Here is a 19,331-nt window from a genome sequence, read left to right on the forward strand (position 1 = left end):
GGGACTGTGGAGTCTCACAGGACAGGCAACATCGCCTACGTTTTCGAAGAGCCTTTCACATTTTTAATCTTTCTTTGTTCCAGAGCGTGTGCTCGGCAGATGTCTGTGTGATAGCTCGTATAGAACAAAGAGAAATTTCCAAAATATTCAGATGTGGAAAAGAGCGCCTGCTTCCAGGAGTCCCGAATCTAGAGTGCTTTTGTCATTAACAGTCAGACACTGAGAAAGTTGAGATCTTTTAGGTAGCACATGTGAGTGTCCGAAAAGTCAATGCACGTCAAAGTCAAACTTGCAGATCAACTCTGTTGAAGAGGACCTATAATGCTTTTTTACATTTTCAACTTTCTCTAGTCTTTAATATTGATGTTTGAGCATGAGAAATGTCACAAAGCACAAAGTCACTCTAAAAAGGCAGTTATTCTCTATATCAGTGTCACTGTTTCTGAACTCCCTGAAACGCCTCCATTGTAGTCTTGAGTTTTCTTCCAGGAATGAATCACAATATTCTTCATTTAAATAATTCCCAGCCAAGGTACATGCAAAAAAAAAAAAAAAAAAGGACAAGGCCTGGTTGAGTTAGTTAGTCGTGTGTTGAAACTCATGGTTATGGTAAGGGGTGTAACAATTCCCAAACACGCTCAAAGCGGCTGACCAATCACAACACACTGATCCAGCCAACCAATCAGAGGACATTGTGCTTTTCAGAAGGAGGGGCTTCATAGAGACCAGAACTAAACAGAGTGTTACTGACAGACTGCGAAGAGAGGTGCTGCAACAATATAAAGTTTTTTTTTTTTTTTAAATTCAAAACTTATTCTAGTTGACCTCAAAAACAAAACCAAGAGTTTGTAAAAGGGCATAATAGGTCCTCTTTATTGTTGACACAGATGTTTCAGTGTCAGTGAAGGTACAACAGCTGTATTGGGCCAATTAGAGAGTGGCTACATTCAACATAGGATATTACCATAATACTCATGCCTTTTCTGCAATTTACTATATTTGAACTGTGCATGAATGGATTACCTAGATAAGCTGCCATACATATAACCAGAGGACTGCATCCCACAATGCAATGCGCCTCAACTTCATCTTCCATTTACGCTGAGACTAAACCGGAAGATATATCAACCACAGTTTTTATCTCTTTCATGACTCATTTGTTGATTTTTCAAAGTTTATACTGCCAAAAGTTAAGACATTTAAACATCAAAATGCTAAATAACCATATTTAGACGTCACTCACTGAATTAAACATGCAACATAATGAGGTCGTTGAAAGTTACTCTATGATAGAAGCAGTTACATTCTGAATTCTGAATGCTGTCAGTATGTTTGTGTGTTCAGAGGTTGTGAGGTTTTGATGCATCTTGTTTGACTTTGATGTGTTGTCGAGCGGTTTGTTTTAGATATGTCGCTGTCACGTTACGGTGTAGATTTAAGAACTAACCCATTAGTAGTCTAAGCTGACTAATGTGTATGTTTGTGTTTTTTTTATATCATGCCTTAAAGCGATGTTATCATAAGGTAGGTGCACCGTGGCAGGTCTGTGTGTGTGCGCGTTTGTGTCTGTGTGTCGGGACACTGTTGCTTCCTGTCCAGCCATGGCCACGCCCACACGACACACCTGCTGAACGGCCACCCACTCACAGGCTTGATTAAAGTTTGTCTGCGCTGCTACCCCTCCAATCACATCGCTCCAGGCATGAATATTTAAATATGTAAATCTCAAAGCTTCCTGTTCTGCTGACCCATATATAAATGTCAGCTCTCCATATTACAGTTTATTAAGATGTTTGTGTGTGTTTAGGAATCATTGGTATCTGGTGGTCTTGTAGTGTGTCCACATGAATTTTATATAATATAATATAATATAATATAATATAATATAATATAATATAATATAATATAATATAATATAATATAATATAATATAATATAATATAATATAATATAATATAATAATATAATACCACATAGTATAATTAAAAACAATTTTTATATTTGTAAAATAATACATTTTAATAAATATTATTTATTTTATATGTATTCATATGTGTATTATATTTTTATATAACAGATTATATATAATTAATATTTAATAAATACATATTTATTTATTTTATTATTTAAATAAAAATAAACTGTCATATTACTCAGTGCTTGTGCATTGCAATATTTTTCTTAAATATAAAAATATTTAAATGTAAGAATATTGCATTCAAATATTTATATAATGTTTATTTTTTATAAAGTTTAATAATATAAATAATAATATATAAAAAAGAAAATATAAGTGTAATATAAATGATAATATATTATACTATATTTTATATATTTGTACATTTTATATTATATATTATAAATATAATGTAAATATTTCAATGCAGTTTTCTTATATTTGAATATTCTTATATTTAAGAAATAATCATAGAAGTGCACAATTTTGATAAATTTCCAGTGAGAGCTAATGTAATTTTAGGGGGTATTTTCTAAACTTCCCTTCTGCTCATGCACACGTTTGCTGCTGCTGAGCTGGTGGTGGAGTTTGAGTTTCCATGGCAACAGTGAACTTCAGGTTAACCAGTGTGATTTCCTAGAATCGGATCAGGATGTGGTTATCATGACAGTGCTTTCTCTGTATCGTTCGCTCACTTAAATGATGTGCACTAAAATGCATTTGTATTCTTTAGAGTTGCATTTTTTTCGGCAGACAATTTTTCTTTTCAACCCACAAGAGCTCTTGAGCAGGGTGTTTATATAGTGTAGTTTTTATTTTAGCTTTTCACTTTTACGTCATAGCTGCCTTTTGGCACATAAGTTATAAATACATCTATAAGTGAATGAGGCTGAAGGTGATTATACTCTGATGTGCGAGTCGTGTGGGAGTGAGGAACCTTTTTTATGCTTATTTTGAGGTTGTTGTTTTTTTTTTTGTCTGTGAGTTTATGGGTAAGTCATTGAGACGGAGTATGCCACATCCTCTAGTCACAGTGATAAAAGCATCTCTTCCATTTACAATAAATCAGACTTTTGATCTTTTTGATGATTTCCGCATCGTCACACAGGTTAGCCCCGCCCCCTGTGAAAATTTCATTCCGCATATCTGTATGTGTGACCCTGGACCACAATACCAGTCATAAGGGTCAATTTTTTGAAATTGAGATTAATACATCATCTGAAAGCTGAATAAATAAGCTTTCCATTGATGTATGGTTTGGGCAATATTTAATAGATAAATAGATAGATAGCTGGCATAAAAGACAATGTACAATGTATTGTTGGCTATTGCTACAAATATACCCATGTGACTTTTGACTGGTTTTGTGGTTCAGGTTCAAATATTAAGCATCAGATATGTTCGAACTGGTTATGACTTGAGAAAACCCTATGAATGGATTTTTTTTTTCTTTTCTTTTTTTTGCTGTTTTTGCCTTTACGATGATAGGGCAATAAGCAGACATTAAGCGTAGTGGGGGAGAGAGAGAGGAGGATGGGATCAGGAAAGGTCTGCGAGCTGGGACTCAAACTCAGGTCGCCCTAATCGCAACAGCGCTATATGTTGAAGCGCTGACCACGAGGCTATCGGTACAGATGAACATTGTCGGGGAAAGTAACTAATTGCGTTACTTTTAAAGAAAAGTAATGCTTTAGATTACTTTAGTATTGCTTTTTCTCTCCTGGGCTGGGCTTGCTTGTTTTTGAATAACAACAAAAAAAAAAATCTGTTTTTGGCAAATGTAAAGGCCCTTTCATAGCAAAAGTAAAATGAATAAGCCTCAGGATTAAGGAAATGCATATTTACGCCTGTAAATATTTACGCTGAGGGCGCAGCTCAAACAAACCTTTCAGCTGTGCTGCCATTCTGGAATACAGAAGAATAGCATACAGGAAAAGGAAGTTCAACACTCTTATTTCTAAATCTAATCTAAAGTAATTTTTGATTATTAGTATGGTTGAATTAGATCATTAAAGGTCAGCAGTAAAGACACTGGTTAATAAAGTGAGATTAAATACATAAAGTATATTTGTGTAATTTAATATAGTTAATTATTACATGTTTGCGTAAAAATTCTGAGATTGCATTTCACGGTTTTCATTCATTTTGAGAAATACTGAATGTTTTCGTGCAAGTGATGAGTAAATGCATGCTCACATTTAGTCTAGAACTACAATAACCATCATGTTCACACAGCACACACAACACCTCTGCACTTTATTTCTCTCAACAGAGCTGTCCGTCAAACAAATGTGAAAAAGTAACTTAGATATTTTGTTGTAAATTGAAAAAGTAATGCATTACTTTACTAGTTTCTTGAAAAAGTAATCTGATTACGTAACTCAAGTTACTTGAACTTAAGTTACTGCCGACAAATGGATTCGTTTTAATGGGAATAATCTGTTGCAAAGAGATGTAGCAAATCACAAAGATTTGTCAAAGCCTCTTTGAGTGTGTGTGTTTAGGTCTATGTGGTTTTAGGGGTATAATTACTAATATTACTTTTAATAATATTGCAATGCATAACCAATATTATTTCATTCTCTTTATCTCTCAGGCACGGCAGCAGGCACAGATGAGACACCAGATGGCTTCTGACAGCAAGAATGAATATTCCTCATACCTGCAGAAGTTCAACCAGGAACAGAACGAACATTATTACACCATCATCCCTAATATTTTCCAGGTGCACACACACACACACGCACATAGAAACATCCAATGAGATTGAATTACAGCTACTAATATTGTTGTTTATTTGCATGCACTGGCTGCATTGTTTTTGAATACACTAAATTATGCAAATCAAGTAACTGAGTAAAAACACCCCAAAATTCTGAATGCAATTTGCATGGTGCAGTTCCTGATCTTGCAGCTTTCTACTCAGAAATACACACACTAACTCTTTACATCTGTGTGTGTGTTGCGAGCAGAAGATCCAGGTGATGGAGGAGAAGAGGATAGAGCGAATGGGCGAGTCGCTGAAAACGTTTGCGGAGGTCGACCGACAGATTCTGCCCATCATCGGGAAATGCCTGGATGGAATGACACAAGCGGCCGAGTCCATTGAACCCAAGAATGTTAGTAACACACTCATACAGCCTCATTCATGACAGGGTCTAGCGCCGCCTCCTGTCTGAAATACCTCTTGCAAGTGCTGCTGCTGTGGTACGCTTTTAATAGAAGAGGAAATGCAGAAAACAAGGCTGTGAAATGTCCTAAAAGTCACACACTACTGTTCAGAAGTTTGGTGTCTGTGAGATTTTTTTATGTTTGTGAAAGAAATTTCTTCTGCTCACCAAGGCTGCTTTTATTTGATGAAAAATACAGTAAAAACAGTAATATTGTGAAATATTATTCCAATTTAAAAGAACTGTTTTCTATTTGAATATATTTTTTAAACATAATTTATTCTTGTGATGCAAAGCTGAATTTTCAGCATCATTACTCCAGTCTTCATTGTCACATGATCCTACAGAAATCATTCTAATATGCTGACTTCTCAATGTTGAAAATAGTTGTGCTGCTTAATATTTTTGTGGGAAAATGTGATTTTATTTTATTTTTTCAGGATTCTTTGATGAATAGAACGTTCAAAAGAACAGCATTAAATTGAAATAGAAGTATTTTGTAACATTATAAATGTAATTAAAAAAAAACTATTTAATGTTTCCTTGCTAAATTAAATTGAGTATTCATTTTAAAAAAATCGTACATAGCCAAACTTTTGAATGGTACTTCACTGCCTTATTATTTGAGCCAAATTAAATATGGTGTCTGCTCCAACTAAGGACTTTAAATCACACACAAAATGTTTTGATTGTATATTTTCTGTGTTTTTAATTGATTACTGAAAATGAAGTTGCAGAAATTATGTATTTATATATTGATAATAATAGTCTGCAGATGATACTGTGAATGACCGTTGTCTCTAACAAAGCTTTTGGGACAAAACTTCTCCAGAAATTACCTAAATCTGACAAAACTTCCTTTTAGAGGCATCCTAAAAAGAGATATGACATATTTATATCCGTTAAATGCTCCATCAGAGCTTTCATCTTTGTGTAAGCTCCAAGAGTGTGTTTTTTTAAGTCCATCCTTTTTAACTTGGAATATCACATGAAACATTTGTGAATAAAGCAGTGTTCCCATCCCATGTGTTCAAGAAAACAAAATTGTCCCTTCCCGGGAAACTGGCACAAAATCTCTGTAATAAAAAAGGAAGTTGCTGTAATTAGGGAAGCCACTGTGGCTCTAAAACCAACTAAACTAAAACCAACATTTGAGATGCTGTGGGGACATTCTAAAACGCTTAACGTGAAAAAGGCTTAACTTGGTTTAATGTACTAAGACAGTGATTTTAACAGACCAAACTTACTAAATATCATTATAATAAAGTATACTATGTGCAAAAAATCACATGAGTCCAAAATATGATCTTAACACGTTTTATAACATTTATAGCATGATATTTAGTAAGTTTGGTCTGTTAAAATCACTGTTTTAGTACATTAAGCCACGTTAAGCCTTTTCTTATAGCGGTTTTCTATGGGAGAAAAAAGCTTAACGTGTTATAAAACGTGTTAAGATCACATTTTGGGCTCATCTGATTTTTTGCATATAGTATACTTCATTAGCATGATATTTAGTGAGATTGGTCTGTTAAAATCACTGTCTTAGTACATTAAGCCACGTTAAGCCTTTTCTTATAACGGTTTTCTATGGGAGAAAAAAGCTTAACGTGTTATAAAACGTGTTAAGATCATATTTTGGGCTCATATGATTTTTTGCACATAGTATACTTTATTATAATGATATTTAGTAAGTTTGGTCTGTTAAAATCACTGTCTTAGTACATTAAGCCACGTTAAGCCTTTTTCACGTTAAGCGTTTTAGAATGTCCCATGCTGTGCAGTGAAATTGATCCACTGGTTAGTCCAGTTATCCAGTCATAATATGATATATTGAGGCAAAATCAAACGTTTTTTGTTGTGAATTGAGGGTTTAATTCGGTAAATGCTTCTATCGTAGTTTATCCTCATGTCTTCTTATCGGATAAAAAAAAATTATCCACCTCAATTGATTGCATACGTTTTTTTTTTTTTTTTTGTAATGTGCATTTTTAAAAGTTATGCGCATCTTGGCATTTCCATCCAGCATTTTTTATGCGATATCCCAAAATCTGCATAAAAATAGTTGAATGGAAACAGCTTATATGGCTATTTTAGGAGTATAACTAATAATATTTCTAGTCGGTAAGTAGTCATTTATTAGTCGACTAATCGCACGTTTATTTTACTTAAAAATATACTGGGGGATGGAATATATAGCCTATTTTGCGCTCAAGTGCATGCACTGACAAAAGTAATGAATATGAATTAGGGATGTGCAAAGATTAATCGCAATTAATCGTTTGCAAAATAAAAGTCTGTGTTTACGTAATATGTGTGTGTTCTGTGTATAATAATTATGCATATATAAATACACACATACATGTATAAATTTAAGAAATATATGCATGTTCAAATAAATATAATTATTTATATATATTTTATATTACATATAAATATAAATATACACTGCGTTCCAAATTATTATGCAATTGACATATCAGTAAGATTTCAGTACAAAAAACATTCAGATTTTAGTTTTTCTAAGAAAAAGTTTGTTTGTTTATTTATCCATGTCTTTTTAGATAACTGGTATCAATCTCAGACAAAATAATTTGCCAGGTCTATGGAAACCCTACTTAGAGGTTGTTCCACATTATTAAGCAAGTCACAGTTCTCATGCAATATGGAGAGGAAGAAAGATCTTTCTGAAGATGAAAAGCATGAAATGGTGCAATGTTGTGCAAAAGGCATGAAAACAACTAATATTGTATGAAACTGAATGGAGATTATCGAATTATCATAAGATTTGTGAGTGATTTAGAGCACAGCAGAACTCGGTCAGATAAAGGCTTATTAAGGAAAGTTCCTATCAAAAAAAATAATTGTATTAAAAGGGCAGCTATAAAAAAAGCCAGTGTTGAGCAACAAACAGGTATTTGAAGCTGCTGGTGTCTCTGGAGTCTTGAGAACCTCACCATGCAGGCTGACAGTTGTGCGTAAAGATACATTTTAGACACCACTAACCAAACCTCACAAAGAGAAACATTTACAGTGGGTGTAGAAATACATTTTCAAACAGTTTTATTGCTGTGGTGTTTTTTTGCAGCATGGGATAGTGCATAGTGCATTGTACAATAGTGCATTGTACTATGCACTATCCTCCATTTTATACCATAGCTGAAAATGGCCAGTTATGAACTCAACATATCTTGCAAAAGTCATTTTAATACCCTCCATCTCACTTCCCAATATTCCACCCCAAATCATCACCCGCCAGCTCCTTGCTAACGTCACAGTCTTGTTGGAACGTGGTGGCCATTCACCAACCATCCAGAAATCCATCCATTTAGACCATCCATTGAAGTACGGCATTAGTCAGTGAATAAAACTATTTAAAAATGAGTCTTTATGTATTTCTAAACCCACTGTAAATGTTTCTCTTTGTGAGGTTTGGTTTAGGGTGGATGAAATGCATCTTTACGCACAACTGCCAGCCTGCATGGAGAGCTTCTTGAGACTCCAGAGGCACCAGCAGCTTCAAATACCTGTTTGCTGCTCAACACTGGCTTTTTTATAGCTGCCCTTTTAATACAATTCATTTTTTTTGACAGGAACTTTCCTCAATAAGCCTTTATCTGACCGAGTTCTGCTGTGCTCTAAATCACTCACAAATCTTATGATAATTTGATAATCTCCATTCAGTTTCACACAATATTAGTTGTTTTCATGCCTTTTGCACAACATTGCACCATTTCATGCTTTTCATCTTCAGAAAGATCTTTCTTCCTCTCCATATTGCATGAGATCTGTGACTTGCTTAATAATGTGGAACAACCTCTAAGTAGGGTTTCCATAGACCTGGCAAATTATTTTGTCTGAGATTGATACCAGTTATCTAAAAAGACATGGATAAATAAACGAACAAACATTTTCTTAGAAAAACTAAAATCTGAATGTTTATTGTACAGAAATCTTACTAATTTGTCTCTTGCATAATAATTTGGAAGGCAGTGTATATAAATCTAACATTTTTCTTAAATATGTACATGTATGTGTGTGTATTTATATCTACATAATTATTATACACAGAGCACGTAAACACAGACTTTTATTTTGCAAACGATTAATCGTTGCACATCCCTAATATGAATGTCATCAAACATCTCATGCAAAAAATAGCATGGAAACATTTTAACTATTTCTTAATAAACTAGTGTTTTCTAAGTGTTCTTTCCGATTCGAATTGGTTCATTTAAAAGTAGACATTTCAAGTTTTATATATATATATATATATATATATATATATATATATATATTATATTTCTGCGATTAACTTACTAATAGAATTTTGGTTGACTAAGCCTCTTCTCGCCGATTAACGTTTATTCAACTGTTAGGGAGCAGCCCTAAATATTTAACTCTCTCTCTTTTTCTGCATGCGATACTGCAAATGTCCATTGACTCTAACTATAACATGTCCAGAAATTACCTAAATTTGACAAAACCTCCTTTAAGAGGCATCCTCAACCTTAAAAACTAAAATGTCAATAGGTTTATTTTATAGCAATACAAATTAGCTTATTTTCAAAGCAGTAGAAATCATTGTGAAGTCCCCATTCAGAGACTATCTGCGCTCTCTTTCTCCTGCAGGACTCCTCTCAGGTCATAGAGTCGTACAAGTCTGGGTTCGAGCCTCCTGGCGATGTGGAGTTTGAAGACTACGGTCAGGCGATGAAGAGGACGGTGTCCGAGACCAGCCTCAATAACTCGCGCTCGGACAACAAAGCCGAGCGTTCCAGCAAGGGCAAGAGCAAAACTCTATGGCCTTTCATTAAGAAAAACAAGGTAACACACACAGTCACTGCATTCGCTCGCAGTTACTCCGATTCGACCGAAAAACTTCATTTACATCAATATGAACACAAAAATAGAGACAGACTGATCTGAAAGCTCATAAGAAAGAATGTTTCATGTGTTTATGTGAGTTTTGTTTTTACTTTGTGCTGGTTATTTTCATTTGTGTAGGTTGTTTGTATTTGTGTAGTTTTATCGTAGTTCTTGTAGATGCTGTTATTCGTTTGCCACCATCGTTCTCCTCTCCTTTCCCTTCCCTGCACGAAAATACAAATGTTCCACATTCATCCTGATGCTCCACCGATAACGTACTAATGCACCGGCCCAAGAGGCCTCACCTTTGACCTTTGACATCGCAGAGAATTGTAACCCTAAACCCTTATTCCTTCCTGTGTTGTCCTTTCAAACCAAGAGTAATTTCCTTCTTTGGCCACTCATCGTTGCTGTTCTCATGGTAACCACATTCTTCTTCCTTCTCCTCGTCTTCCTCTGTCTTTTTGTGACCTTTGACATTTATGTCAAAGGCTCCACTCTTACTGAGCATGCTCAGTCCAAACCCCGCCTAACCTCGCAGGACCAGGATGTAAGCATTAACACTGTGATACATATTTTATGAGGTGTGTGTCTGTATGGCTATGGGCAGAATGGGAAACTACTGTATTGCGTATTTCATACTGTGCAGTATTACTGTATACTGCCTACTATTTTTAGTACCGTTTAAATGTCTGGTGTATAATATTTCATATATATATATATATATATAATATTCAAATAGAAAACAGTAACTTACTTACAGTTACTGACCCCAAACATTCAAATGGTAGTGTATTTCTTAATAAATTTGTATATTTATGTGAAACATTATGTGATGATACAGTAGTTCCGAAATGTACATTGTTGTCACATGATCTCATCACATCATGTTTAATTTGGCAATGGCACAATGGCAGTTATATTGGAAATAAATATTTAAACTTTTGGCAGATATTGCATTTGGTATCACTTACAGTTCTTATAATTTACACTGAAAATGGAACTCTAGCGCATTGCATTATGGGATATCGTTCTCCATGTAGTGTGCTTTGTTGTATACTGCACATTTTGGCAAATGAAGTAGGCCATCTGAGTTCTAGATTTGCATATTGCACATAGTATAAATACCATGTAAATAGTAAGAGTAGTATGTAGTATGCTGTTCCAATCATAGCCTATGTTTGTCATTTTTTTGTCTATTCTGTGTGTGTTTTGTGTGTGTAGCATCTGTTTGTGGTCAGAAATAACACAAAACAAGTATTAGGAGACTTTTAGAGTCTTTTCTTAGAAACCACATTCATTAATACGGTCATCTAGCTAAACACACAAACATCTCATGGAAAACTTTATCAGATTAATGGTGTTTATGCATGAATACATATTAAAAGCAGATGATATGACCAAATTAGATTGTTCTAGATGGTTAGAAATCATTCTTGTGTTAATGTATGTTGGTAAAGATTACAGGAATCTTCTGGGTTCAATGCAGGTTAAGCTCTGTTGGCAGCATCTGTAAAATGTTGTCGATTACCACAGGAAATCATCTTAACTCGGTTTGTAAAAACAAGCAGAAACAGTGTGTACAGTAATGCACTTACAAAGGAAGTCTATGGGCCAGTGTCATTCTTAACTAAAACTATTAAAAGTCATGTTGAAATAAACCTGAAAGAAAAAATATAAATATTAGCTTAACTTAAAAAACTTAAGTTTCGGAAACTAACTGACTTATTAAATTAAATAAGTACTAAAATTACTAAAACATAGTCAAAATAAAGTAATGCTAAATAGCTGCATTTAAAAAAACTAATAAAAATGACAAGCACATACAATACACATTGAAAAAAGCACATACAAGCAACTTTTAGCTAAATTACTGAAAGTTGAAGGGGACCTATTATGCCCTTTTCACGAGATCTAATATAAGTCTCTGGAGTCTCCAGAATGTGTCTGTGAAGTTTAAGCTCAAAATACCCCACAGATCATTTATTATATCTTGTCAAATTTGCCCCTATTTGGGTGTGAGCAAAAACACAACGTTTTTGTGTGTGTCCCTTTAAATGCAAATGAGCTGCTGCTCCCTTTCCAGAAGAGGGCGGAGCTTTAACAGCTCACGCTTCGGTTGCTCAACAACAACAAAACTGGAGAATCTCACGCAGCCAAAATGAGGATTGTCAGTAACAGTGTTCAGCCTTACATTGTTCAAACCGGAGTCGGACACTGATGGAGAGACTCAGGAAGAAGTTACAACTTTTAGAATGAAACATTTCTGAATGGTTAGTGGATAAATTTATGTAGTTGCTGTGGAGTTGATTCAACTCATCCACTAGCATGTCTCTCTTTGCATTGAACTTTGAGCAGATGTTGTTTATGGACAAACAGCAACATTACACACTAACTAAAGTTAAAAAAGTGAAATCATAATCAAGGACCCATTTAAACTAAAATATATAAAAGCAAAAGCGTATTAAAAAAATGAATTAATACTATAATAGTAAATAAATACTTCTAAAATGGGGCAATACATTCTGGAGGGTTTAAAAGCAAAATATATGCAGCTCATATTTATCTTTATATTTAAGTGATTACATTATTTTGTACAAAGTATGTTATTTGAGTTGTAATTTGAGTTTTAGTGGAGTGACTACTGGTTATTGTAACATTGCTGCGTGGACTTCCGTTGTAAGTGCAATACTGCACACGTCATTTTTGTCGTAATGATTTCCAGTGGTATTCAGTACATTTGTGTGGATTTAGTTTCCTAATGCATAAAGGCCGTGACACACCAAGCCGACGGTCGGCCAATGTCGGGGCCGTCGGTGAGAGAGATCGCTCTGATTGGTTGTTCAGTTTAGCGAACGAGAATAAAAGCAAAAGTGATGAAAGTGAGCAAAGAAGTCGAGACGGCACAGACAGAAGGCAGTGCTAATTTAATGCCATCTTACCTGAGCATTACAATGTGCAAAAATATTTTCACACTAACATGAGCCGCCCGGAATGAAGAAAGTGATCAGCATGATTGATATTCAAAATGGTAAGAGGGCGCTGCTTTGTTTATGGTTTGTTTATCTGCAGTCCTAGTTTTGGGTTCTCTTTTTGAATGATGAAAATAGCCTATTGATACCTGCTGCTGATACAGACAGTTATTTCCTTACACGCAGGCGCAGAACGCACATGCTAGTTGGCAGTCAGCTGTAGTCCTTTTGGTATGTTCAAGCGCAGCTTTTTGGCCGAAACGCAGCTGAGAGGAAACGCTTTCGTCAATGCTAGTTCTCTTGACGTCGGCTTGGTGTGTCACGGCCTTAAAGGACAGATTTAGGTTTTCTAGTCTGTTGGGAACTGAACCGTTAATGTGAGCTCTCCCAGAACACATGTTCATTAATTTCTCCATTACGCTTTAGGGAACTTGCTAATAAGAAAGCGAGAGAGAGAGAGAAAAAGAGCAAATGGTTGACCTGAAATCAGTTTTTTGTACTTTAGAGGAGTGTGTGTGTGTGTGCTGTGCATGCAATGATTATTAAAGGGACTGTTCAGCCAAAAATGAAAATGCTGTCATCATTTACTCACCCTCATTGACTTATTTTCTTCCATGGAACACAACAAGAGAAAATGTCAGGAATATTTATTCTGCTGTTTTCAATATAATGGAAATAGATGGTCACCATGGCTGTCAAGCTCCAAAAATGCGATAAATTCTTTGACAAACTCTCATGTTTTTCAGTTCTTTAGAAACTGATCAAATGCAGATGTTACTAGGGGAAGATAGTTACCCATAAAAAATATTTTTTTTTCAGTTTCATACCCTTAGAAACCAACTACCGCCTTCGGGGAAGAAAATTACCCATCAATTGCAGCAAAATAAATTTTTTCAGTTTCACACCCTCAGAAACCAACTACTGCCTTCCTCAAAGGTGCCCTCGAATGAAAAATTTTATTTATCTTGGCATTGTTAAATAACAAGAGTTCAGTACATGGAAATGACATACAGTGAGTCTCAAACTCCATTGTTTCCTCCTTTTTATATAAATCTAATTTGTTTAAAAGACCTCCGAAGAAGAGGCGAATCTCAACATAACACTGACTGTTACGTAACAGTCGGGGTGTACGCCCCCAATATTTGCATATGCCAGCCACGTTTCCAACATTATAAAAGGCATTAGACAAGGGCAGCCAGTATTAACGTCTGGATCTGTGCACAGCCGAATCAACAGACTAGGTAAGCAAGCAAGAACAATAGCGAAAAATGGCAGATGGAGCAATAATAACTGACATGATTCATGATAACATGATATTTTTAGTGATATTTGTAAATTGTCTTTCTAAATGTTTCGTTAGCATGTTGCTAATGTACTGTTAAATGTGGTTAAAGTTACCATCGTTTCTTACTGTATTCACGGAGACGAGAGAGCCGTCGCTATTTTCATTTTTAAACACTTGCAGTCTGTATAATTCATAAACACAACTTCATTCTTTATAAATCTCTCCAACAGTGTAGCATTAGCCGTTAGCCACGGAGCATAGCCTCAAACTCATTCAAAATCAGAAGTAAACAATATAACAGTATACAATACTCACATAATCCGACGCATGCATGACGAACACTTTGTAAAGATCCATTTTGAGGGTTATATTAGCTGTGTAAACTTTGTTAAGGCACTGTTCAAGGCAAGCGCGAGCTCTGTGGGCGGAGAGCACGGGATTTAAAGGGGCCGCAGCATAAAATCGGCGCGTTTATAATGATGCCCCAAAATAGGCAGTTAAAAAAAATTAATAAAAAAAAATCTATGGGGGTATTTTGATCTGAAACTTCACAGACACATTCAGGGGACACCTTAGACTTATATTACATCTTTTAAAAACATAATCTAGGGCACCTTCAATATAATCAGACAGATATATTACATTTTTACTTACTTGTTTTGTGTATAATACTTTGAAAATACTGTATATAAACACAGTCATGCCAATAAAGAACTTTAAATTAAACTGTCAGAGATTATCAGTGAATAACGACTTTAGGTCTTTTTTTCCCTACATAAATCTGTTGTATGGAAATATAGTCATATCATATGTACAACTTTTATAGGGATTTTTGCCATTGACAACCCATGGTCCCCATCCACGTCCATTATATTGAGAAAAAAGCAGCGTAAACATCCTCTTTTGTGTTCCAGGGAAGAACGAACGTCCTTGACATGATGTCAGAATGTTCATTTTTGGGTGTACTGTCCCTTTAAATGGTTCTGCAGTGATTTGACCCTTGCATGTGACCCCTGATATACCGACCCGAGTTTAACGCACTAACTCTCTCGCTCACAGGGTTAATAACACCACAGCTGCAGCGTGTTTCTTTCCGTTGGCGTTTGTTTTACGTTCTGTTTTATTTTTGGTTTTCCTTTGTTCTATTAATTGATTAATTGATTAATTCGTTGCTTTAGTTCTGTAACATTTTTGGGTCCTTATTTCTCTTGTTTTGTGTTCCCCCTCCTTTTTTGTTTACCTCTTTCTGGATCGATTTCGTCCCCACCCTCTCTCTCTTTCTCTCTCTCTGTAAATCTCTCTCTCTCACTGGTCGCTGCTCTGTGGCACGTGTCTTACCGGTAGCTTATGTCCCTGTTAACATCCCCCGTACCTCGCCAGCCCCCCCTGACCCTCCCTCACCTTCTGCTGTGACCCCTGACCCCTGCCCCACTCCCCAGACCCCAAACAGTCCAAGGAGCCCCTGTCCACCGATTCAACGACCTCATGACCTCCAAGCCCAAAATGCACTGCCTCAGGAGCCTCCGGCGAGGGGTAAGTATCCGTGCATGCTGGCGTTCCACGTCTTCCACAACTGTGTGTTTATGTAAGTGTGCGCGTGCGTGCGCCGCTCTTTGCCTGTCATTGCCTGTGCTCTCACATCAGTTAATGTTTGCATAATGAAAAAAAAGGAGCCGAATGATGATTTAAGGTGTTTTTTTACATCATAATCTAAATATAAAACAAGCTATTGATGTCATAATGTGAAAAATGCTGCCTTTAAGTCTTGACTGAATTATCATATATATATATATATATATATATATATATATATATATATATATATATATATATATATATATATATATATATATATATATAACATGATCATTGTATTTATAAAGGTGCAGTAAGCGATATCTGATAAACACTGTTGATATTTGAAATCAAACCAAACAAACACGCCCCTCCATTCATTGCTCCGCCCCCAAAATTCACAAACACGTAATGCAAGAGTGGATGTCTCTTTATCATAGCTGAAGTGAAGCAAAATAATGCTTCACAAAAAATATAGAGAAGATAACTGAATGACAAGGAAGAACAAAAAATTAAAGCAACACCATGGAACTTTTGGCGCTCTAGCAGTTAAAACCCACGGTCTAAAATACTCTGAATATAAACACTTATTATAGATGTACTGTAGTGATTCAGGATAAGACAAAAACACGGTTTGGAAAATGGATTCTTGATGTACTTGCTCATTATATAAATTTTGTAAAATTTTAATGCAAAAGAGTTATAGTGCAGCTTTATACGGAAGAGGATTAGGGCCAAGCAATAATAAAAAAATAAACCATCTCGAGATTAAAGTTGTTAAATTAAGAGAAAAAACTCGTTAAATTTCGAGAAAAAAGTCGAGATAAAATGTTGAGAATAAAGTTATTAAATTACGAGAAAAAACTCATTAAATCTCGAGAAAAAGTCGAGATAAAATGTTGAGAATAAAGTCATTAAATTACGAGAAAAAAGTCGTTAAATTACGAGAAGAAATTCGTTAAATTATGAGAAAAATGTCGTTAAATTTTGAGAAAAAAGTCGAGATAAAATGTTGAGAATAAAGTCATTAATTTACGAGAATAAAGTCATTAAATTACGAGAAAAATGTCGTTAAATTACGAGAACAAATTCGTTAAATTACGAGAATAAATTCGTTAAATTACAAGAACAAAGTCGTTAAATTACGAGAATAAATTCGTTAATTTAATGACTTTATTCTCAACATTTTATCTCGACTTTTTTCTCGAAATTTAACGACATTTTTCTCGTAATTTAACGACTTTGTTCTCGTAATTTAACGAATTTGTTCTCATAATTTAACGACTTTTTTCTCGTAATTTAACAAATTTATTCTCAACATGGTTTTATTTTTTATTATTGCTTGGCCCTAATCCTCTTCCGTAGCTTTAACATACAGTACACAAGAGAAGCAAGAGTTTGTTGTTAGTCACTACAAGAGCATTTCTCAGAAATCACTTACTGCACCTTTAAAGGATAGAATACAATGGTTATATTATTAACTTTGTTTCTTTAAATGTTTTTCCTAATTTTTTTTACTTTTAATAACTGTACATTTTCATAATTTAACTATATTTTGCACTGGTCTTCTACGTAGACCTTTTAGCATCCCTTCTATAATAAAATGTTCAAATCAGGAAAATTCTTTGAATCTTTTCTTAAGAACCTTAAATTAGATTTGAATACATTTGGTATTTGGTATTTATTATTGGTATGTATTTTTTTTTTTTGTATCTTTTTTATTACAAAGGAACTACAATCAGTGTTGTTTTAGTGTTATTAGTTTATATATATTTATTAGTTTATATATATTTATATATATATATATATATATACTAAGGCCAGATTTCTGTTTGTTTATTTATTTATTTATTTATTTATTTAAAGTTTTTTCAATTTAAGCTTATCATCTAATATTAACATCTTATTTTATTTCAAGTTTATTTAAAGAAAGCAAATTTTAATAGTTTTAGTTTTAGTTAACAATAACATTTTACAATAACAACGCCAAGCATTTTGAGTTTTTACAAAAAAAGCTTAAATTTGAACATTATATTATATTAAATTAAAATAAATTATTCAATTATATTATTCTTTGCTCTTTATTTTGTTACTCTAGTTCTAAAAAATCTTCCTGTCTTAGAGGAAATGTGAGAATTAAATATGAAATTGAAATGTTTTTTCCCTACCAAAATTTGACCGCACATTACTAAATTACGACTTGACGGCAGCATTAGATTCCGAAGCGATGATGTCATAGTGTGACTCAGATTCTGGAGGCGATGATGTCATGCAGTGACTTAATTCTGGAAGCAGCAGTGGAATTGTTTATATCCTTCGGCTCCTTTTTCCTCCACCTCAAGCAGCCAATGAAATCCACTCTGGCTCTCTCTCTCTCTCTCTCTGTCAGTCTGTCTCTCTCTCTCTTTTTTATGTTTCGTTGTTTGCGTTTATCATGGTCTCACGTTTTCACGTCTTACGTACAAACACACTTATGCACTCAACACGCAGGGGCGCCAGTCAGGAGGCCTCGAAGAGACCCTGCTGTGACAGATAAAATAAAAACGGGTGCTCAAACATAAAGGTTTATCTGGAGTACTGTGATTACATGACACACAAACATTCAGAAACAATGTCTTGTATTTACACACACGCTGACATGTGACTTTCTGATCAAATCTGACCAGATTCACCTTCCCCTCAGGAAGGCCATTCGCATGTTTCCGTGTGTATGAGCAGAGATTCTGACTTCTGAATGACTCTCTTAGATAACAGAGGCAAAACAACAGATAACGCAGCAAATCCCAGTTTCCCATGTGCCTGTGCAAATCTCAGACGTTTTTATCTTTTCACACTGCACCGAACACAGATACCGTTCAGCTCACAGATATACAAGGATCTATGGTCAGTGAACAGAAAAACAGATTTAGCATTTCCTATTTTTTGAGGACAGGAAGTGCCCGGTTAGGTTCATCGTATTGTTTTCTGTTTTCCATATCATGCACACTCTTTTTAGCTTAACCAACATTAGAGCTATGTTATAGAAGGATGTTATAGACACGAATGGTTAAATATAGAGTTATAGAGGGCAGATGGAAACATCTTAAAGGATTTTAACTAAACATTAAGGTTTTTGACACATCCATTCTCTCCATTTGTGCTCCTGGCTTGTATATAATGTATGTGTTTATGGTTGACATGATTTAATGTACACTACCGTTCATAAGTTTGGGGACTGTAAGATTTTTTTTTTTAAAGATATGAATACTTTTATTCAGCAAGGATGCATTAAATTGATCAAAAGTGACAGTAAAGACATTTATAACCTTTAAAATTTCAAATAAATGTTTATTTGAACTATTTAAATTTCTATCCATCAAAAAATCCTGAAAAAAATGCATCAATGTTTCCACAAAAATATTGCGCAGCACAATAGTTTTCAACAATGATAATAATGAGAAATGTTTCTTGAGCAGCAAATCAGAATGATTTCTGAAGGATCATGTGACTGAAGACTGGAGTAA

At 34.7% G+C, this 19,331-nt stretch overlaps 1 protein-coding gene across 1 annotated transcript in view; it reads left to right on the forward strand.

Moving 5' to 3' along the window:
• LOC125253538 (formin-binding protein 1) overlaps window positions 1-19,331 on the forward strand; it is an 80,881-nt gene that overhangs the window by 45,260 nt on the left and 16,290 nt on the right. The window contains 6 exon segments of the mRNA XM_048167547.1: window positions 4,554-4,682; window positions 4,930-5,076; window positions 9,760-9,954; window positions 15,598-15,639; window positions 15,642-15,718; window positions 15,720-15,786. Of these exon segments, the coding sequence (XP_048023504.1) occupies window positions 4,554-4,682; window positions 4,930-5,076; window positions 9,760-9,954; window positions 15,598-15,639; window positions 15,642-15,718; window positions 15,720-15,786 (657 nt within the window).

This window comes from Megalobrama amblycephala, linkage group LG18, assembly GCF_018812025.1.
Source record: "Megalobrama amblycephala isolate DHTTF-2021 linkage group LG18, ASM1881202v1, whole genome shotgun sequence".
Lineage (NCBI taxonomy): Eukaryota > Metazoa > Chordata > Actinopteri > Cypriniformes > Xenocyprididae > Megalobrama > Megalobrama amblycephala.